Genomic DNA, 17,219 nt, shown 5'->3' with positions numbered 1-17,219 from the left:
TTTTTTCATTATCAATGTTGAAAACGGTTCAAAAGAAAATCATTTATTTAAAATGGAAATATTTTGGAACATTGCAAGTGTCTTCACTCTCACTTCTAATCAGTTAAATGCGTCTTTGAACGGTTTAGTAAAATGACAGTTTTATTTTTTGTTTCATTTGACTTATTTGTTTTATTTGGGTCCAAATGTATTAAAAAATAAATAAAAAAAATGTTTTACTCATTGTTCTGTGAAGCTTTTTAAGTCTTGGGAACATGTCAGATTGTTGAATTATATAGTTTTACTTCAGTGTTGCATGTGTTGAATGGACAAGCCCAGAAATCAGTGCAGGCGAGTTGAAGTACTCCTGACCTGTCATGAGTACAAAAGAGAGTAATTAAATGAATCAGACATGATTAGTGAGCGCGGAGCTGTTGGATGTGTACTACAGTAGTGTTTGATCAGAGAGTGTGCCATTGGTCATTCGATCATTGAAGCATTGTTTGATCATTCAGTGCACTGATGGTTGATTTGTGATCCTTTTTTTCCCTTTAGGCTCCTGCTCCCATGGCGTTTCCCATGACAACACCTCAAGTGCCTGTGTATGGAATGGTGAGTATTGTGACCTTACAGTGGCTACATGGATATTGTGTAGATGAATTGCAGTAAATGGTTAATAGCTAAAAGAAAATAACGCTGAATCTTGTGTGTGAGTTTAGGTCCCTCCTCATCTGGGACAAATGGGAGGGGTTCCAGTAATGACCCAACAGCCCATGTTGTACAACCAGCCTGTTCTCAGACCCACTAACCCTTTCACCCCCATCCCTGGAGCCCAGGTACACACACAAACACATCTGTAGTGGCCTCGCATACATTTAATCATACCACACTACTGTAATACACCAAACCTTTACCTTGTTTTTCAGTTTCACTAGGCTGAAATTTAATGTTGAAAGCTTAATAGACCTTCTACTGTCTATTTATACCATTAATATTAAACAAAAAAATCAAATAGGATTACATTAAAATAATTAACAGTATTAATAGTTACTTAATTTTAATATTGGTTTAATAGTAAAGAAGACTTTATAAGATTTTTATTTCTTTTTTGTTGAAGCAATCATTACCTAATTGAGAAATGCTTCAGAGCTATATGCCATTGTAATTGCAACTTATTTCTGTGGTTAATATTTGCAGTTTAATATGTTAAATATAATGAATGCAATTAACACGGCATCGATTTTAATGTTTATTATATATTTATTGATAAATTAATGTGCAAAAAAAACTTTAAAGTGGGGAAAAAATTGACTGAGCTCATTCAAACAGATTTTCTTTAATGAAAAAAATATTAAAAATAATAATAAAATAGTCTGAAAATTTGCAGTGTATACCTGGCTTTTAATTATAACTGTAATGTTAAATGGATATAATTACTCATTTTATACCAAGCAGTGAAAAAAATACCAAAAAAACAAAAGTTTAATAAAGGCATCACTATAAATATTGGTATAAGTGATACTGGCCTTTATTTGTAGGGCCAGATGCCATGACAAATATTTAAAATATCCATTTTTATTTTATTTCTGCCTTTTATTTTGTTTTCATATTAATCACAGATTTTAGTGTTAGGTACGGTTTAAAAGTGTTTTAATTACAGAAAACTGTTACTATTTTATGTTTTAATTTATTGACAGCCTTATATTTAAATTTTAAATGTTTCTATAAAGAATTATTACAGTATTTAACTTTTTAAATGAAGCATTTTTAAATAGCAGTACTAGTTTTTGCTGTTGTATTGAGAGTGCTGAAATTTCACTGTTATTCAAATTTCATCAGCAATTTCACTGGTATTGTATTTTAACAACTGAAATTGTAGTATTGTAACATCCCCATCACACACACACACACACACACACACACACACACAAAACAAAACAAAACACAGCTCCCTGCCTCTGGCCAAGTACACAGATGCTCCATTTACAAGACGTTCAGTGCTGCTGTATTCACACGGTCATTACTGAGCGCTTCAGTGCGGTTTTGCTTATTTATAACTCTTTGTGTGTCTTTTTACAGATGCAGTTCATGTAAGTAGCACTTAAGCAGAGCGCCAAACAGGACGGCTGAACAGAACAACAAGCTAGTGAGAGGAGGATCCGACTACCACCAAATAAAAGGAGATCGAGACAAAAAGAAAGAGCGTGCATATGGAGAGGAATGTGTTTGTGTCAAGAATGCTTACTTCACTGTCTGAAACGGCTCACCCAGCACACACACCCCAGATGAGAGCGCATAGTGTGTCATTTTTCATCTCTTGAGGTTCATTTCTTTCCTGGGGCACGGTGTCTACTGGCAGGTGTGATACATCATAGAAATCGTGGATTTTATTGCAGATATTAAATTACCATGTACAGAGCACTCTTCTTTTCATTTCTTTTTCTTCATAATTAATATGAATTAGAGCCCAACACGGTGGACTTCCTGTTACTGTCCTCTTTTGCTCTGTTACGAAGATGCCCAGGCTGAGTTCAGGAAAACAGTGAATGTCAAAGTAAATCCCCTGAATAGTACAGCTTACTAGATCATAAACATGTTTGAATGGCTCATTAACACAAGGCCCCGGCTTCTCATTTCAAAATAAGGAAGGAATTTGAGCCCTTATATAAGGTGCTCTGCACCCCCAAGCACTTTACACATGCATTTATGTGTAACATAGTATATAACATTGAGCTGGTCTCTCTTATCTACAACGTTAGTCGTCTAATGTTAACAATTAACATGTTACTGTTAACTGCTGGCTACTGTTCAAAATGGTCAGTCAATCCTTATCTGTTTATACTGGTTTAAGGGTCTCCGTTTCAGATGTGATGGTGGTCTTGCACATACATATGCACACATTGGTGTTACGTGAGCCACATGAAGAGCCCCCTCTCACTGGCCTCCCACCGATTTTTGTCACTCCAAGAACACTGATAAACATATCTGCTCCTGCTCTTCTTTGTTAACCAAACATGTAATGCATTTACGACTACATCTCACACTCTGAGCCCACTCCCCCATGTACCACCCACCCTTGGGAGCATCGGAGAAGGGTGAAGGGCATGTGACCCTATTCAAAAATATGTTTTTAATGAGGGTTTTGTTTAATCCTATGTTTTTTTTAATCCTTTTTGTTCTAGAAAGCATGTTATATATTTGATTATTTCAGAAAATGACATGAATCTTGGTCTGTTTGGTCTGTGTTGCCAAATTATGTGCATTTGTGATTCGAGAAATGCCATAAGCTAGCTCTTGTACTCAGCGCCTGACAGCACTGTTCCTTCTCTGAAGGACGTGCGTATCGGTGTTTGCCAACTTTGGAACCAAAATCAGTAGCTAAAATCTACTTTTATTCTGTTTTTGTGCAGTTCCTCGAAATATGGGGCACTATTAACAGGGTATCTTTATTTTTGCTTGTGCAGCCAAAGCATTTTCGGCCCTCCTGAAATCCCTTTAACCCTTTCTAGAGCAGGTTTCCAATTCAGCCTTCACATCATCCCATAATTCCTGCTTTGTTTCTTCATGCTAGATTTAGTTTTTATTCTGCATTTACTGATGGAATGTTACTGGAGATATGGTGTGGTTGCAGATGTGCCATAGTAAATGAGTTCCAAGAAGCTGTGCTTTACAGTGAAAAATCACTATATACAGCTTCATGGAGCTTATTGCTTTTTTAAAATGATCACTACCCATAGCTGGCAAGGTTTCAGAACATAAACACAGCAACAAACATTTATTGGTTACAAATAATAATCCTTCCTCTAAGCAAAGTAGTTCTTCTACAGTGTTTATCAGAATAGTTGCTTAGCAATGCACAGACTCAGTGGTACAGTAATACTGGTGTAATAAGGTCACAGGTGTGTGTTTAAAGAGGAATGGAATTTTCTATTTTGTAAGATTTTGTAAGTGTAATTTTTCATTTGAAGTCTGAGTTTGACTTTCCATCAGTTCACGTGTGGTCTTTGCTTTTGTATGTTGCTAAAGACATCACCACTGCAAGTTTTATATTGTCGCTGTAATGCGTGCTGTGTGACCGCATGCCCGTTCCATTTGTAGAAGCAATGTGTATTGTGTTTCTCTGCTTGCTTAATTCTGTGTGGGTGCGCGAGTTGGTTACTAATTCTTTACTGAGCGTCTCTTAACATGCTTGTGAGTTAATTCTCCTTTGAGCGCTGTCAGGGGGTCCAGCAGGTTCAGACTGAAAGCTTTTTTATATGCAGGCTCAATGTTGATGCTCTCTCTGGGTTTGCAAGGTAACGGGGCACTGAGGAGCAATGCTCTTTAATTAGGATCTGTTCTATTATCCTGTCACCGGAGGCTTGAAGTGTGTGAAGTGAGCGAGTGAATGTATGATTGTGAGCTTCAGGGATAGTGAAAGATCTCAAGATGTACAAGGGTGCTATCATGAGCCAGGGTTACCATGGTAATCTAGAGTTTCTGGTCCTTGGCACAGGTTGATGAGCACAGCAGCGTTTCCCTCTCAGTCATATTTTGTCTTTTTTATATATTATTAAAAGCTCTGCATGCATTAGCAGCCCAGCCTGTGGTGAAGACCGTCTGAAGATGCAAGTTTCTTTGGCAACCTCGTGCTTTTGGATAAACCTATAGGCTAGTTGACTTGTTTCACTGGTAGCGGGTCATGAATGCTTTCTCTCTGACACGCCAAAGGCTTTTTTTCAAATGGGTTTTGCTAAGTTGAGTCTTTCAAGGAACAAACTTTCATTTTTGTTTAGAATCCTTGCTACTGTATGTACAGTGATGTTCTTGATTTCACAGCTCCCCCTTGTGGTTACTGTTTGTCATCTTTCATATAAACAGCTGCTACTGTAGTTAGTGTTCTGTTTGCTGTTTATGGAGCAGTTGTGCACACAAAGCAAAGCAAATGTCTGAGTGTATTGGACTCACCGCTGTACATTCATCTTTTATTTTAGAGCATCCGGCCAGACTGAAGAGCAGCCATCTCCAGTGTACTTCTGAACTACTTAGCCTGATTTTATATGTCTCAGGCTCGGCTCATTAGCTGGCCTGGAATACTTGGCTCAGCAGCAGCCTCTCAGAATCGATGTGTCAGACCTCTGCTGGGGATGCTTGGTCTTCAGGGTCCTTTTCACCTTCATGCTGTCATCGAGCTGTCCTGGCTTCTCTGGCTTTAATGATTTTGTTTTAGGTGGGTTATTTGTCTGCTACATTCTTATTAGCATCTTTTTGTCCTTATTTTCCTGTTACAGAGATATATGCAGTATATTTAGAAATATATATTCCAGTAGAAGCGCCATCATCCTTGTGCATCAGCCCAGGGGAGCAGTGCAGCAACCTTTTTTTATCCATTTATCATCAAACCTCCATGTTTATGCCTGTTCCCCTACCTGTTTTTTATTATTTTTTTTATTTTATTTATTTATGCAGACCATAAGGAGGAGTTTATTCAGCATGTTGAAAATTAAAAGCAGAAATTGTGGGATTTTGTTTAACTTGTTTGTCTTTAATTTTTGTCTGACTTTTATTCACATAAATAAAGCCTGTTTTTTTTCCTTGAGTTGTTGGTTATTTCTGTTTAGTTTCATTTTGTCTGTCATTTTATTCATCTCATCAATCATATTCCAAGTCGAAAAACCATTTCCCTCGAGTTCATTTTGGATGTCCAGCTCTTTTGTTTTCTCTTTTCTGGCCTCTTGAAATTGCACTTCATGCCTGCCTCACGGCCCATAATGCAGGGTTTTTACAGTATGAACGCATGTTTTGAATATCTGGTCAAATTTGTGTAGTGCCGTGTTGTGTTGTTTTTGCGACTGTCAGTGTGATTTCTGTTGAATCTATTGCACGAGTTTCACTGCAACAAGAACCACCTGATTATTTCTTTGTAGCACTTTTTAACAGTGGACTCAGAAACAGGAAAATCAACCAATGTTCTTTTGTGTATCTTATGTTTAAAGACCAACTGTTTTGTCCAAACAGTTAAACGTGTCTGTGGAGCGGGTTATAATGTATGGAAAACGATGTACAGCAGCGCATACCATTTTGTGGTCCTTTTTATTCCCAACTTCTCAGCAAGTCTTTGGCTGTTCAGTCCATCTAAATGATAAAACGGTTCTGTGAGAGGTCTAATTACTCTCAAGTAGACTGTTTCCCATCATGGCATTAAGGCAATTCCTGGACTATGTGGCCAGGCACTCAATCTGATTTCACGAAGTAACTAAATCTGGTTTAGATTGTTCAGTTGCTCTACTCTTCTGAAGGTTGCTGTCTGTGATATGAAGCAGTGACTAGTGATATTCGCTTCTACATAAATTATTTGAGCTCAACCACATTCTATTTTTGAATTCTGTACCGTTGGGGAAAAGGAATCAGACATGTCTGGTTGTGCTTGTACATCAACTCTCTCAAGTCTGGTAGAATGCTTGTGAAACCTTTAATCTGTAGCTAAACCTGAATCAAACATCCTCTTCATCGGCTTCTCATGTGGTTTCCCCGTGAGCTTCATGAAGCACGCAGCACTGGTTGAAGTCAATGCTCTTATGATACCAGTCTCTCCTGAACTGTAGCTTGTACGCCTGCAATGAGATGCTCAACCCAGGACCAAGAGACCTGAGGGATTTAACTCCATTTTCTTTCGATCGCTTTATAATTTGTACCTGCTTTCTTGCATGTTTTTTTTGTATCTGACATGCCTGGGAAAGTGTCACAGTTCCATGTAACGTTTGCAAAGTTCTATTAAATATGGTGCTGTTTTTTAGTAAGCAGTTGTTGTCGTAGTGATGGACGGGTTCTGTGTATATCTGTTATTTTTATGATTTATAAGTGGTTGGTTGTGCTGATCTGGTCTGTTATATTCCTCCTCGCGATTTTCGCTTGAGTCAGTTTTTGTAAGTTCTTTCATTCTTTCTGTCTCAGTCTGTTTTGTTGTCTGTATTTGTGAAGAATTTATGGTTGCAAGCCTCTAACCTGAACCATGAGTGAATGCCTTGTGAATAAATGGATTTAACGCTCGTGCTCACTGGTTTCTTAATAAAGGACATTTTTAACAGATTTCATCTCGCTGACTTATTCCCAATGTCTATTAATATTAATCTACACAGTCAGGAATTGTACCCGACTCCATTTCTCAAGGTTTCTCTTCTGTTGTTTATTGACTGCATTGCCTTACTATTTTAGTTTGTGCCTGTTGTTTTGTTCCAAGATGTAGTTTGCTATCAGTTTGTGCTCCCACTGTGCATGTGGATTGGTTGTTAAAACCTAGATCCCACTCCTAGCTGCAGAACACACAACCATATAAAATTGCATCTTCCTCCAAGAGCTACTATCTGACTATATGTGTGTGTGTGTTTGTATGTGTGTATAACGTTTACTGCGTTTAAGCTAACGGAGACTTGTTATAGCACTTGTATATCATTGCTCTTTTGTTGTTTTTGATTGCTTCTATTGTCCTCATTTGTAAGTCGCTTTGGATAAAAGTGTCTGCTAAATTTAAATGTAATATAAAAAAAATCACAACAACAAGCAGTTATTTTCTTGATTTGTCAGCCATTATTTACAAGGTTAGTAGAGTAAAAAAGTGAAATCATAACCCAACTTTAGTGTAGTTTTGGGAAAGATGGGTTTTGGTTTATTGTCTGTCGTTTGTTAGTGGTTTTAGTGATTCAGCTGTGTCCCCTGCTCCCATCGGCCCCTCTCTATAGACCCCAGGAATGTCACACTCTCTCAGACAGACCCCAACAGCTGTAAGGAGAGAGAGCGCACATGGCACTGGCTATTTTTAGAGTTCATTCAGACTAGAACATCTCTCTCTTTCCCTGGACGTGGCTGTTCCTTCTGGATCTCTCCTCGGCTGAAAGTTCTGGAGAAGTTTCCCTGCGGCTGTGCCAGTTCATAAGTACCCGAGTCAAACACAGGACAGAGCATATAAACAAGGAAAAGAGTCCAACGATTAAAGTGAAAATCAACCTGAATATCTAACAGGCCAACATGGCTCTACTGTGTTACAACAGAGGCTGCGGGGGTCGATTTGATGCTGACAAAAACTCAGATGGTAAGATTTTAATGTATTTTTACTATTTATTAATATATAGCCAATTGGGGGAAAATAGTATATCTTGAACTGTATACATTTTAATAGTCCATGTGAAGGTCATGGCTAAATAATGGCAACTCAAAGAAGTGCTTTATCACTTTCTATGCCAGTGAAACGGTTGTTTTGGAAACTGAATTATATAAACGGATATAGGAGGCGGCAGGGACTTAACTTTGATTTCATTTTGCAAAAAGATAGCCTCCATTTATTCTTCCATGTTTTATTTATACATTTTAAATCGGAAATTGTAGAAAAGGGGATTTAGCTAGGTTTCTTGGATCCATGAAGTCTCAATGACATTTGGAGGTGTTCTAATCCAATGTTACTTCCATAAAATGGCTTAATCTTTCTACTGTCTCCTCCGCTGAGCATGTCCATAAAAATAGTAATGAGGATTTATTTCTGTAGATAAATGTCTCCTACTAACTCTATTTTCTCTCTCACACACTGAAGATGTCTGCCAGTTTCACCCCGGAGTGCCAATCTTCCACGACGCCTTAAAGGTGAGCTCTTTGTGTTTAGACAGCAGCGCAGACCGCCGGGCGGCTGCTCGGTTCTGTCGTCACTTGATAAGCGCGTCGTCGGCGTGTTTGCCTCCTCCTTAGGGAGCCTAATATCCATGTTTTTGTTTTATTTTGTTCTTGGCTGTCTGATGTGGTTCTTTGTTTGGGTTTTTGTCCTCAGGGCTGGTCCTGCTGTAAAAAGAGGACGACAGATTTCTCTGAGTTCCTGTCAATCAAGGTATGCTAATAAGATGCTAATCGCGACGGTTTCATCTCACGCTGCTCTTCACGCGCTGCACGTACAGTAGTACAGACTGAATATAAATCTGACATGATCACAATACTTAAAATAATGCACAATTTCTTAACTTTACTTACTGCAAGTTGGCCTGTAAGTGAACATAAGCTATTATTGTTCAAATCTGTAACAATTTACAATATTGTCCATTAGTTGACATTAATCAATGCATTAACTAATATTAACTAGCATTGAGCAATGCATTTGTTATAGTTGTTTATTCATCTTTGTTAACGTTAATAAAAGTGCAACTGTTTATTGCTAGTTCATGTTAGCTCATGTTAGCAAATACAACTTTGGATTTTAATAATGTATTAGTAAAGATTTAAATTAATATGTTAATATTGTTATATTAATAAGTATTGTTATAGTTCATGTAGACGATTAATGTTAATAAATGGAACTTTATTGTAAAATGTTTTTGTTTATAGATTAAAATGATCAGACTGCTAAATGCTGTAAATGTTCATTGGTATTTCATGATATCAATTGTATTAGCTAGTGAACTGAACCTTCTTGTAAAGTGTTATAAAATATACCAGAACAATACAGTCCACAACAATCGAATTTGAATTTTTTCAATTCATTAATCTCTCTCTCTCTCTCTGTCTCTCTCTCTCTCTCTCTCTCTCTCATTCTAGCTATAAAAGTGCTTTGAATAACTATAAATATATATTCATTATAAATAATAGTCTATGGCAGTATAATTTATTGACGTTTCCAGGTCTATACATTTTTGAATTGAAATTAAGTCATTTTAAGTCCCTTGGAAATTATCTGAGGCCCCCAGTGTGCCCCGGCCTCCAAATTAAAAACCACTGATTAATAAAAACAAAAACTGTCAATAAAATTAGTTCAAACAAAGCATGGACAAGAATTATATTCAAAAGTGTGGCACACGTTCACATATTTATATTAATTTAGCAGATGCTTTTATCAAAATTGACTTATCAGATGACAAATTATCACGTAGCAGCCGATATTAGCAGTACTGAATGTCAAGCTAGAACAGATATTTAAGTGAAGTGAAGTGAAGTGACATTCAGCCAAGTATGGTGACCCATACTCAGAATTTGTGCTCTGCATTTAACCCATCCGAAATGCACACACACAGAGCAGTGAACACACACACACACTGTGAGCACACACCCAGAGCAGTGGGCAGCCATTTATGCTGCGGCGCCCGGGGAGCTGTTGGGGGTTCAATGCCTTGCTCAAGGGCACCTAAGTCGTGGTATTGAGGGTGGAGAGAGAACTGTACATGCACTCCCCCCACCCACAATTCCTGCCGGCCTGGGACTCGATCTCACAACCTTTCGATTGGGAGTCCGACTCTCTAACCATTAGGCCACGACTTCCCTGAGAGAAATAAGTAATTACAGTACAAATAATTGAACTAATCTTGCCGTCCTTGTGATGGAGAGACGTTCACATTCACACAATCTCAGACATGTCATTTAATTTGCTCTGTGTCTGCTAATTATTTTCTCTGTCACAATCAGCTTCCTGTGCTTGTCCTTTCAGGGTTGCACTCGCGGGCACCATAGTAATGAGAAGCCTCAGGAGCCTCTGAGACCAGAGGTGACGTCTGAGAAGGGAGATGTGAAGCAGCACAGTGGAGAGGAACTTATATACCAGGGACCCAAATCTGCAGAAGCCCTGGAAAAAGAGAGACCCAGGTATACAGAGTACATATGCAGCTCACACACAGTGTGTTCTGTTTCACACACCAACCCATTGCTCCGAATACAAAATTAGTTTTCTTTCTCTGAAGCCCTCCTTTGTTTCTTTCAAAGAAGAGAAGTACAGCTCCGTCTGACTGTTAAATAAAAACAGACAGTGACATGTTTTTCAAATCTCTCCTTCCCAGCTCAGATGAGCCAAAGACAAAGGTGCGGGTGAAGATCGCTCCCTCTCTGGCTCAGATCGCAGAGAAAATGGAGATCACTGAGAGAGAGAAGCTAGGTGAGCGGTTCCTGTTATTCCTACAGCTCAGGATCACCTGCAGCACAAGCACAGTGACACTAATGCATTGATTCTCTACTGCTTTTGCTAAACATAAACATGTCCTTAAATGAATTAATGCATTAATAAAAACGATGTATTCATAGTAATATAAGAAGTTAGTATCAATATTATAATGTAAAAATATAAATAGATTTTTGTTGCTAATAATTCACAAAATACATTGTACTCAGCACAAATATTGTTTAAAGGGGTCATGTGATGCTTTTTTTTTAAAGATCATTATTTTGTGTATTTGGTGTAACAGAATATGTTGACATGCTTTAATGTTCAAAAAACACATTATTTTTCAAATACTGTACATTATTGTAGGTCCTCTATGCTCCGCCTCTCTCAAACACGTCGTTTTCTGAACATTCAATAGCAAATACTTAAACTAATAACAAAACATACTTACAGTAGCTGATTCAGAAGTGCCAGATTGTCGTAACAAAGTCAGAATTACCTTCTCTCCTAGGTTCACGAAACGGTCGTCCATTAAATGCATTGCTGTTCTGTTGTAAGTAATCTTAAAGATTCCTAAATGCATCTACTTTTGGAAGGACAAATAAAGTGCTTTTGCTTTCTCCTAGAAAAAAACAGCATCTGCCTGACATGGCTGCTTCAACACTTACTGCAGTTACTGAAACCTTCTTTCTTTGCGTGAACATTTGGGTGACATTACACAAATATTTCCACATAGTGATGTAGACATGCGTGGCATGTTTGAATGAACATTTTAAGGGGGGCGTGGCAGAGTAGATACTATATAGACTATATAGACACATTTAAAAAAGCAATTAAAAATGACCAAAACTCTATTACTAAAATAAATAAAAAAATGAAACGAAAGTTAAAGTGCATGCAGAAAACATCTAATTTTAATCTAAAACAAAATACTTAGAAACTATAGTATATCAATGATACTAAAATAACACTGGTCCAAATCATGTTGTTTTGTTAATGTTTTAGAGGACGGGGCATATTGCACACAGCCTGCCCAAAAATAAATAAATAAATAAATAAAGCATTTATAAGTTAAGAGCCTTTCTATTTAGCTATTTTGACTGTGCAAAATGGCATGGATTTAATTTATATTATTTGCTTTACCATTTTATTTATTTATTTATTTTTGGCCCGTGAGTTCCATCGCTCTAGTGAAGTGTTATGTATTTATGTTCATGTAGCTCTTGGTTCTCCCAAAGCTCACTTCAGTCCTTGACAATAGTTGATGATGTGACTCCCACCTGTCTATAATGTCACTTACAGTAGGACCTCTGTGTAAAAACAGCAACACCCTTCTGTGTTCACACGTCTGCTGTAGGATACTTGTGTTGTGTTTTGTTGTGCTGCATGACTGTCATTTTTTATATAATGTGACTATTGCACATTTTGAGAGATCAGCAGACTTGTGAAGTTCCTCTAACAGTTGTTTTGTCTTTCTCCTGTCACCTCTTCCCTCTCGCTGTCCTACAGAGTGTCAAGTCATCTTGGTTGGGGTGAAGTGCAAGAATGCAGGATGCAAAACAGTAAGTGCTCATGTAATATGTACATTACAACAAACCAATCAGCTGGCATTACAAAATATACAGTTCATGCCATCTAGTGGCCTTAATAAAGCATGACACTGCAGCGCTTCATGTAGAGGCAGATTTCATGAAGAATCAATCCTGAGCTGATGAGTGTTTTAGTGTAACAGTACTGATCCAGCATCAGTCTACTTTGGTCCTTACGACTAGTTTCATGAGAACAGGAGGAGCAGAAACCGACTCTAGTTTGTTGTAATGTTGAATGGACTCAGAGCAGAATTAATGACTAAAGCCTCCCTCACTGGGATTTGACCTTAATGCCTTCTGTTAAAGCTTCCCATCATCTTTAATGGATTAGTTTGCCGAAATCCCAAAAGTTCATCATGTTAATTACTCAGCGGAGCTCTTCTTTAGTCCATGTGAGAACTAAACCTGTATCAGCAGGGCTGGGTGTCATTCACAACTGAATTAGGTTCTCTTTATTTTTGTTCTTTACACAATGAATTAACTATGAGCATGTTATCATCGGTGGTTTGAAATGTCACCGGGAATTTAATTGAATTTTATATACTTCATTAAATGTCATTTTTGCACCATGGTCTTTCCATCATTCCCATTCATATTCAGTTTCAGCCCCTGTGGAAACCAAAATCTAATCTCTTGAAGTGAAAGGAAGACAATTCTTCATTTGTGAATTGTGCTCAGTCCTGCTCGTCTGGGTAAAGACACACTGTTGGTTCTCTGTGCTTTTTCTTCAGACAGCACGTATAGCTCTGTTACAGCTTCCTGCTCATTTATCTATTTGGATGAGTAGAAAAATGAGTGTGTTTTCAGGTGTGAAGGTGGTAAACGGATGACACAGAGCTTATGCTGAGTTCAGGTGCATCAGCACTTTAAAGTTTAGTCCTGTGAGTGTTTCTCTGGAGCAGAAATGTCTAGTTTAGTTTGAGGTACATCTGTGTTTTTTTTCTGTGAATATCAGTTCAAATGCTTTTTTTTTTGTGATCGTTTGTGTGTTCAGATTTACCAGGGTCCAGAGACAGACGCAGAGATCTGCACATATCATCCCGGAGTTCCTGTCTTCCACGAAGGGTAAGAAACCTGCAGCATTTGGGTCTTTATTTGGAAATATGACTGTCTGTAACTATATCTGCTGTAGACTTTAAGTAGGTACCCAGTTCCTATATCTATTAAACATTTTGCAGTACAAGCAAGGCCTGTTTTCATAAAGCTTCTCGTTGTCAGAGAACTGATCTAGATTCAGATCCACAAATGCAGTCGAATTAAACAAGAGAACATGAAAAAAAGTGTCCACATAAAGATATTGTTTTTATGAGATGAGCTGGGAGATGCATGATAATTCACATCTGCTTATCATTGTCTAGATACAAATACTGGAACTGCTGCTGCATAAAAACCACTGACTTCAACGCCTTCCTGGATCAGAAGGGCTGCACAACAGGAAAACACTGCTGGATCCCCAAACAGGTAACAGCTAGTGGACTCTTTTAATCAGTGGATATAGTTATTTACATGGACACATGCTGTATATTCAAGAAATGATCTGAAATCTGTATGTTGTGTGTGTGTTGGGTTCTGCAGGATAAAAAGAAGGTGGCTTGCAGGCATGATTGGCACCAGACGGGAAACCAGGTCGTGGTCACAATCTACGCCAAGAACTCCAGTCCAGAGCATTCCTACGTGGAGGCAAACCGCACAGTGGTGAGTTCAAATCCAGCTTTAAAAAAGTCAGCATTCAATGACTTTTATAAATGATCTTTGTCCATAAATACATTCTCTGTCAATCTGCAGTTAACATGCCACATTCAGTTTGAGGGTGACAAAGTGTTTCATAAGGACATCCACTTGTGGGGGGTAAGATTGCTGCTGTACATTCACACTCTCTTATGATTTAGCAATGATATATCCTCCTGAAACTTGGAAAGTGATATTTTTTTTAGTTTAGTGCATAGGAAACAATTTACAGTTTTTGAAATTCCAAGTCAGACTGTGTCCACTTCTGGTCTCTTAGGTGATTGACGTAAAGAGCAGTTTTGTGAACATGGTGGCCTCTAAAGTTGAGGTGACCATGCAGAAGGCTGATGCTGTAGCCTGGGGGAAACTTGAGGACCCCAAACACAAACCTGAGCCAGAGGTCACCGATGAGATGAACACTGAACAGGAAGACGTCAAACCCGACTGGTACATCTCAGATGATGACATCAGTGAATCTGACTGGGAAGACGAAGAGGAGGACAAGAAAGAGAGTGAGGAGAAAAAAGAAGAAAAACAGGCAGATGATGGACCCCCTGAGCTAGAAGAGTCTGTTGCTGTCCCCCCAGAAAAATGAACATTATTCTGAGAGTTTTGATTTGTTTACAAGATCACACAGGATTTCTATAAACATGAGGCTGCTGCTTTCAAACTGTTAGCCATTTATTTTGTTTTTGCTTCTCACACTGTTTTTTTTCCTATTGTGTATTATAATGTTTTAAAGGTTTGGGAAGTCTTTAAAACTCGTCTTCCATAGTTTCAGAGATTTTGAAAATATTGCTTTAAATGTTTGGGGTTGGTAAGATATTTTAAAAATAGTTTTTAAAGATTTGTAATAACTGTTGTGTATTATATTTTAAAATGTAATTTATTCCTATGATTGGAAAGCTCAATTTTCAGGAAGTTATCCAGTCTTCAGTGTCACGTGATCCTTTTTAAAATCATTCTGGTGTGCTGATTTGGTGAAACATTTCTTATGTTAAAAACAGTTGTGCTGATTATTTGTAAATTTTCTTGCCAATTTTATTAAATAATATTTTTAAAAATCTTAGTGACCCCCAGCTTTTCACTGGTAGTTATACTGACAAAGCAATGAATGAACTGTTCAATAATAATCAAAAAAAATGTTTAAACACGAAGTATATTCCATGAAACTATGATAATAAAGTGCAATGAGTCAAACAGCAATGGCCACACTTTATTTTTGCGTCAAATTAACATCAACAATCCTGAAGTAGGTGATTTGCAGTCAGACAGAGTCCCAAGGCCATAGAAGCTTGACTGCAACCCATATGGCAAAATACTTTAAATAAAAAGGATAAATAATACAGTTTAAAAGTAAACAGTAGTCTTGACAATGAAGAGGATTGGTACCTGTTTTGGTTCTTTTTCTCAGTTCAAAGAGAAAATTAAAAAATACATTTTCTGTTCATAAAATCATTGCCTTCCGCTTGTACCTGATTACCAAAGTCATAATCCACGTGCTGATACGCAGTGATGCTCAGAGTAACGTTTGCTATGTCAAATCAAAATTAAGCACGCAGCAACAGTTCGTCACAGATGAGGAAGTTTGAAACAAAGACATGCAAATGTATAATAAAAAATACAATCCAACTTTGAGGGGCACAATCAGCACTTCGACTGTCCAGAAACTTTCAAATCTAGACCATATTTGTCATTTTCTTTTTTTACAGAGCAATACTGCTAGACTTTGGCTCACAACTATCAAGAAAACAATTAAGTTGTCCAGTATGGTGTATATTATTTCTTTTTATGGAAAAATGTTACACTGTAACATCTGTTGATAAATACTGTTTGTGATCCACACATTAGGCAAGTTCAAGTTTTGCGTTCCCTCAGGGTTTCCATGTACACACTGACCCCGAAAAGGGGCGACAGTTGAATAACATTCATAAATTGGATTATATACTGTCTTATATGTAACATAACTCATCATAGGGTTTCCATGAATGGGGTACCAGTTTTCATATGATAAAACAAAACACACAACCTTTTAAGTTTGCTTTTTTTAAACATTTGTTTTCTCTATTAAAGTGCAAGGCGAGATAAAATACATCTTGAAATGTACGACATACAGCATCACTTTCTTTCACAAGATTTCCCTGCAGAAAAAAGTAAAGAAACAGCTCACTTTAAACCACTGCGCTCCATTTACTCACTTGGCACAAGAGTTACGGCACTGAAGCTTCTAGAACGACGGCTCAATTGACACACTAGTGATACACTTGGCTGACGATCCGAGAGTAAAGAGAAAAAGTAGACCTTTATTTCCTGCATAAGGGCATGAAAGGCATGCAGAAACTAGATGGTCTTTGATGGAGAGAGATACAGAGACTAGATGCAGATTAACTATTCAGCCAGTTTGACGAATAATACAGGTCCAGCATACATTCATTCATCAGGATATTCCTTTTTTGCATCTGTTCAATCGTCTTCATTTTAATACAATTGTTTTGTTTGATTTAGTTAGTTCCTTTGTTGTTGATCAGGCGGCGACAGGACGGGGCCAAAGAAATGTCTTTTTTTTTTTTTTTGGAGAGTGAAGAAAGTTTATACAGTAGTTTGTGTCTGACGGCTTGAATACTAAGAAACAAAGAAAAAAGTAACAAGATCATAAAACGAACAGATTAGGTCGCGCACGGGAAACAGAGAGAGATGATGGACGATCCACTTCCTGCTCTCTGATGATGAGCATTTCCCGTGACGCCTGCCATCCGCAGGTGCAGAAGAAACGTAACAGAAGCTCAGTAATGCAGTGCCGGGCCACGCACAAACACTGGGGTGGGGCATGTGTCTGCACAGGGGCTCTCCTGTCCTCCCTCACTGGGCATAAAGCAGCGTCCCGTGGCAGAGTGGGTCCTCATGACAAACCACTTCGGCTCAGTTGCCCGCAGGATCCACATCACACATCCCGCCCTTGATATCCCAAGATCCTGAGCGGTGCAAACAAATGTGTAAAAGAATAAGGTACAATTAATTTGGTGTGATTAATTATTTAAAAA

At 38.0% G+C, this 17,219-nt stretch overlaps 3 protein-coding genes across 9 annotated transcripts in view; 2 read left to right on the top strand and 1 right to left on the bottom strand.

Moving 5' to 3' along the window:
• si:ch211-200p22.4 (phosphatidylinositol-binding clathrin assembly protein) overlaps positions 1–2,398 on the top strand; it is a 59,177-nt gene extending 56,779 nt beyond the window's left edge. For all 6 annotated transcript variants that reach the window (XM_059527934.1, XM_059527926.1, XM_059527916.1 and 3 more), the window contains 3 exons: positions 535–591; positions 699–815; positions 2,059–2,398. In XM_059527934.1, the coding sequence (XP_059383917.1) occupies positions 535–591; positions 699–815; positions 2,059–2,073 (189 nt within the window). In that variant the 3' untranslated portion in view covers positions 2,074–2,398. The remainder of the gene's footprint in view (positions 1–534; positions 592–698; positions 816–2,058) is intronic.
• Positions 2,399–7,595: 5,197 nt separating this feature from the next.
• zgc:92429 (uncharacterized protein LOC445063 homolog) lies at positions 7,596–14,888 on the top strand. The gene is made up of 11 exons (XM_059527876.1): positions 7,596–8,047; positions 8,543–8,592; positions 8,774–8,830; positions 10,415–10,569; positions 10,761–10,855; positions 12,371–12,423; positions 13,445–13,515; positions 13,809–13,911; positions 14,026–14,145; positions 14,236–14,298; positions 14,456–14,888. Exons 1-11 carry the CDS (start codon positions 7,984–7,986, stop codon positions 14,771–14,773), a joined length of 1,149 nt encoding a protein of 382 aa, XP_059383859.1. The 5' UTR covers positions 7,596–7,983; the 3' UTR covers positions 14,774–14,888.
• Positions 14,889–15,373: 485 nt separating this feature from the next.
• si:dkey-172j4.3 (diacylglycerol kinase delta) overlaps positions 15,374–17,219 on the bottom strand; it is a 62,080-nt gene continuing 60,234 nt past the window's right edge. For both annotated transcript variants that reach the window (XM_059527854.1, XM_059527863.1), the window contains one exon: positions 15,374–17,150. In XM_059527854.1, the coding sequence (XP_059383837.1) occupies positions 17,098–17,150 (53 nt within the window). In that variant the 3' untranslated portion in view covers positions 15,374–17,097. The remainder of the gene's footprint in view (positions 17,151–17,219) is intronic.

Source organism: Carassius carassius, chromosome 3, assembly GCF_963082965.1.
Source record: "Carassius carassius chromosome 3, fCarCar2.1, whole genome shotgun sequence".
Classification (NCBI taxonomy): Eukaryota; Metazoa; Chordata; class Actinopteri; order Cypriniformes; family Cyprinidae; genus Carassius; species Carassius carassius.
This window is presented reverse-complemented; position numbering and strand designations above follow the sequence as displayed.

Excerpts from the sequence above, each read along its gene's own strand:
- zgc:92429 (XM_059527876.1), top strand. The coding sequence starts at position 7,984 with ATGGCTCTACTGTGTTACAACAGAGGCTGCGGGGGTCGATTTGATGCT. Across the intron at positions 8,831-10,414 it reads CTGAGTTCCTGTCAATCAAG|GGTTGCACTCGCGGGCACCA; the intron begins GTATGCTAATAA and ends TTGTCCTTTCAG. Across the intron at positions 13,516-13,808 it reads GTTCCTGTCTTCCACGAAGG|ATACAAATACTGGAACTGCT; the intron begins GTAAGAAACCTG and ends ATCATTGTCTAG.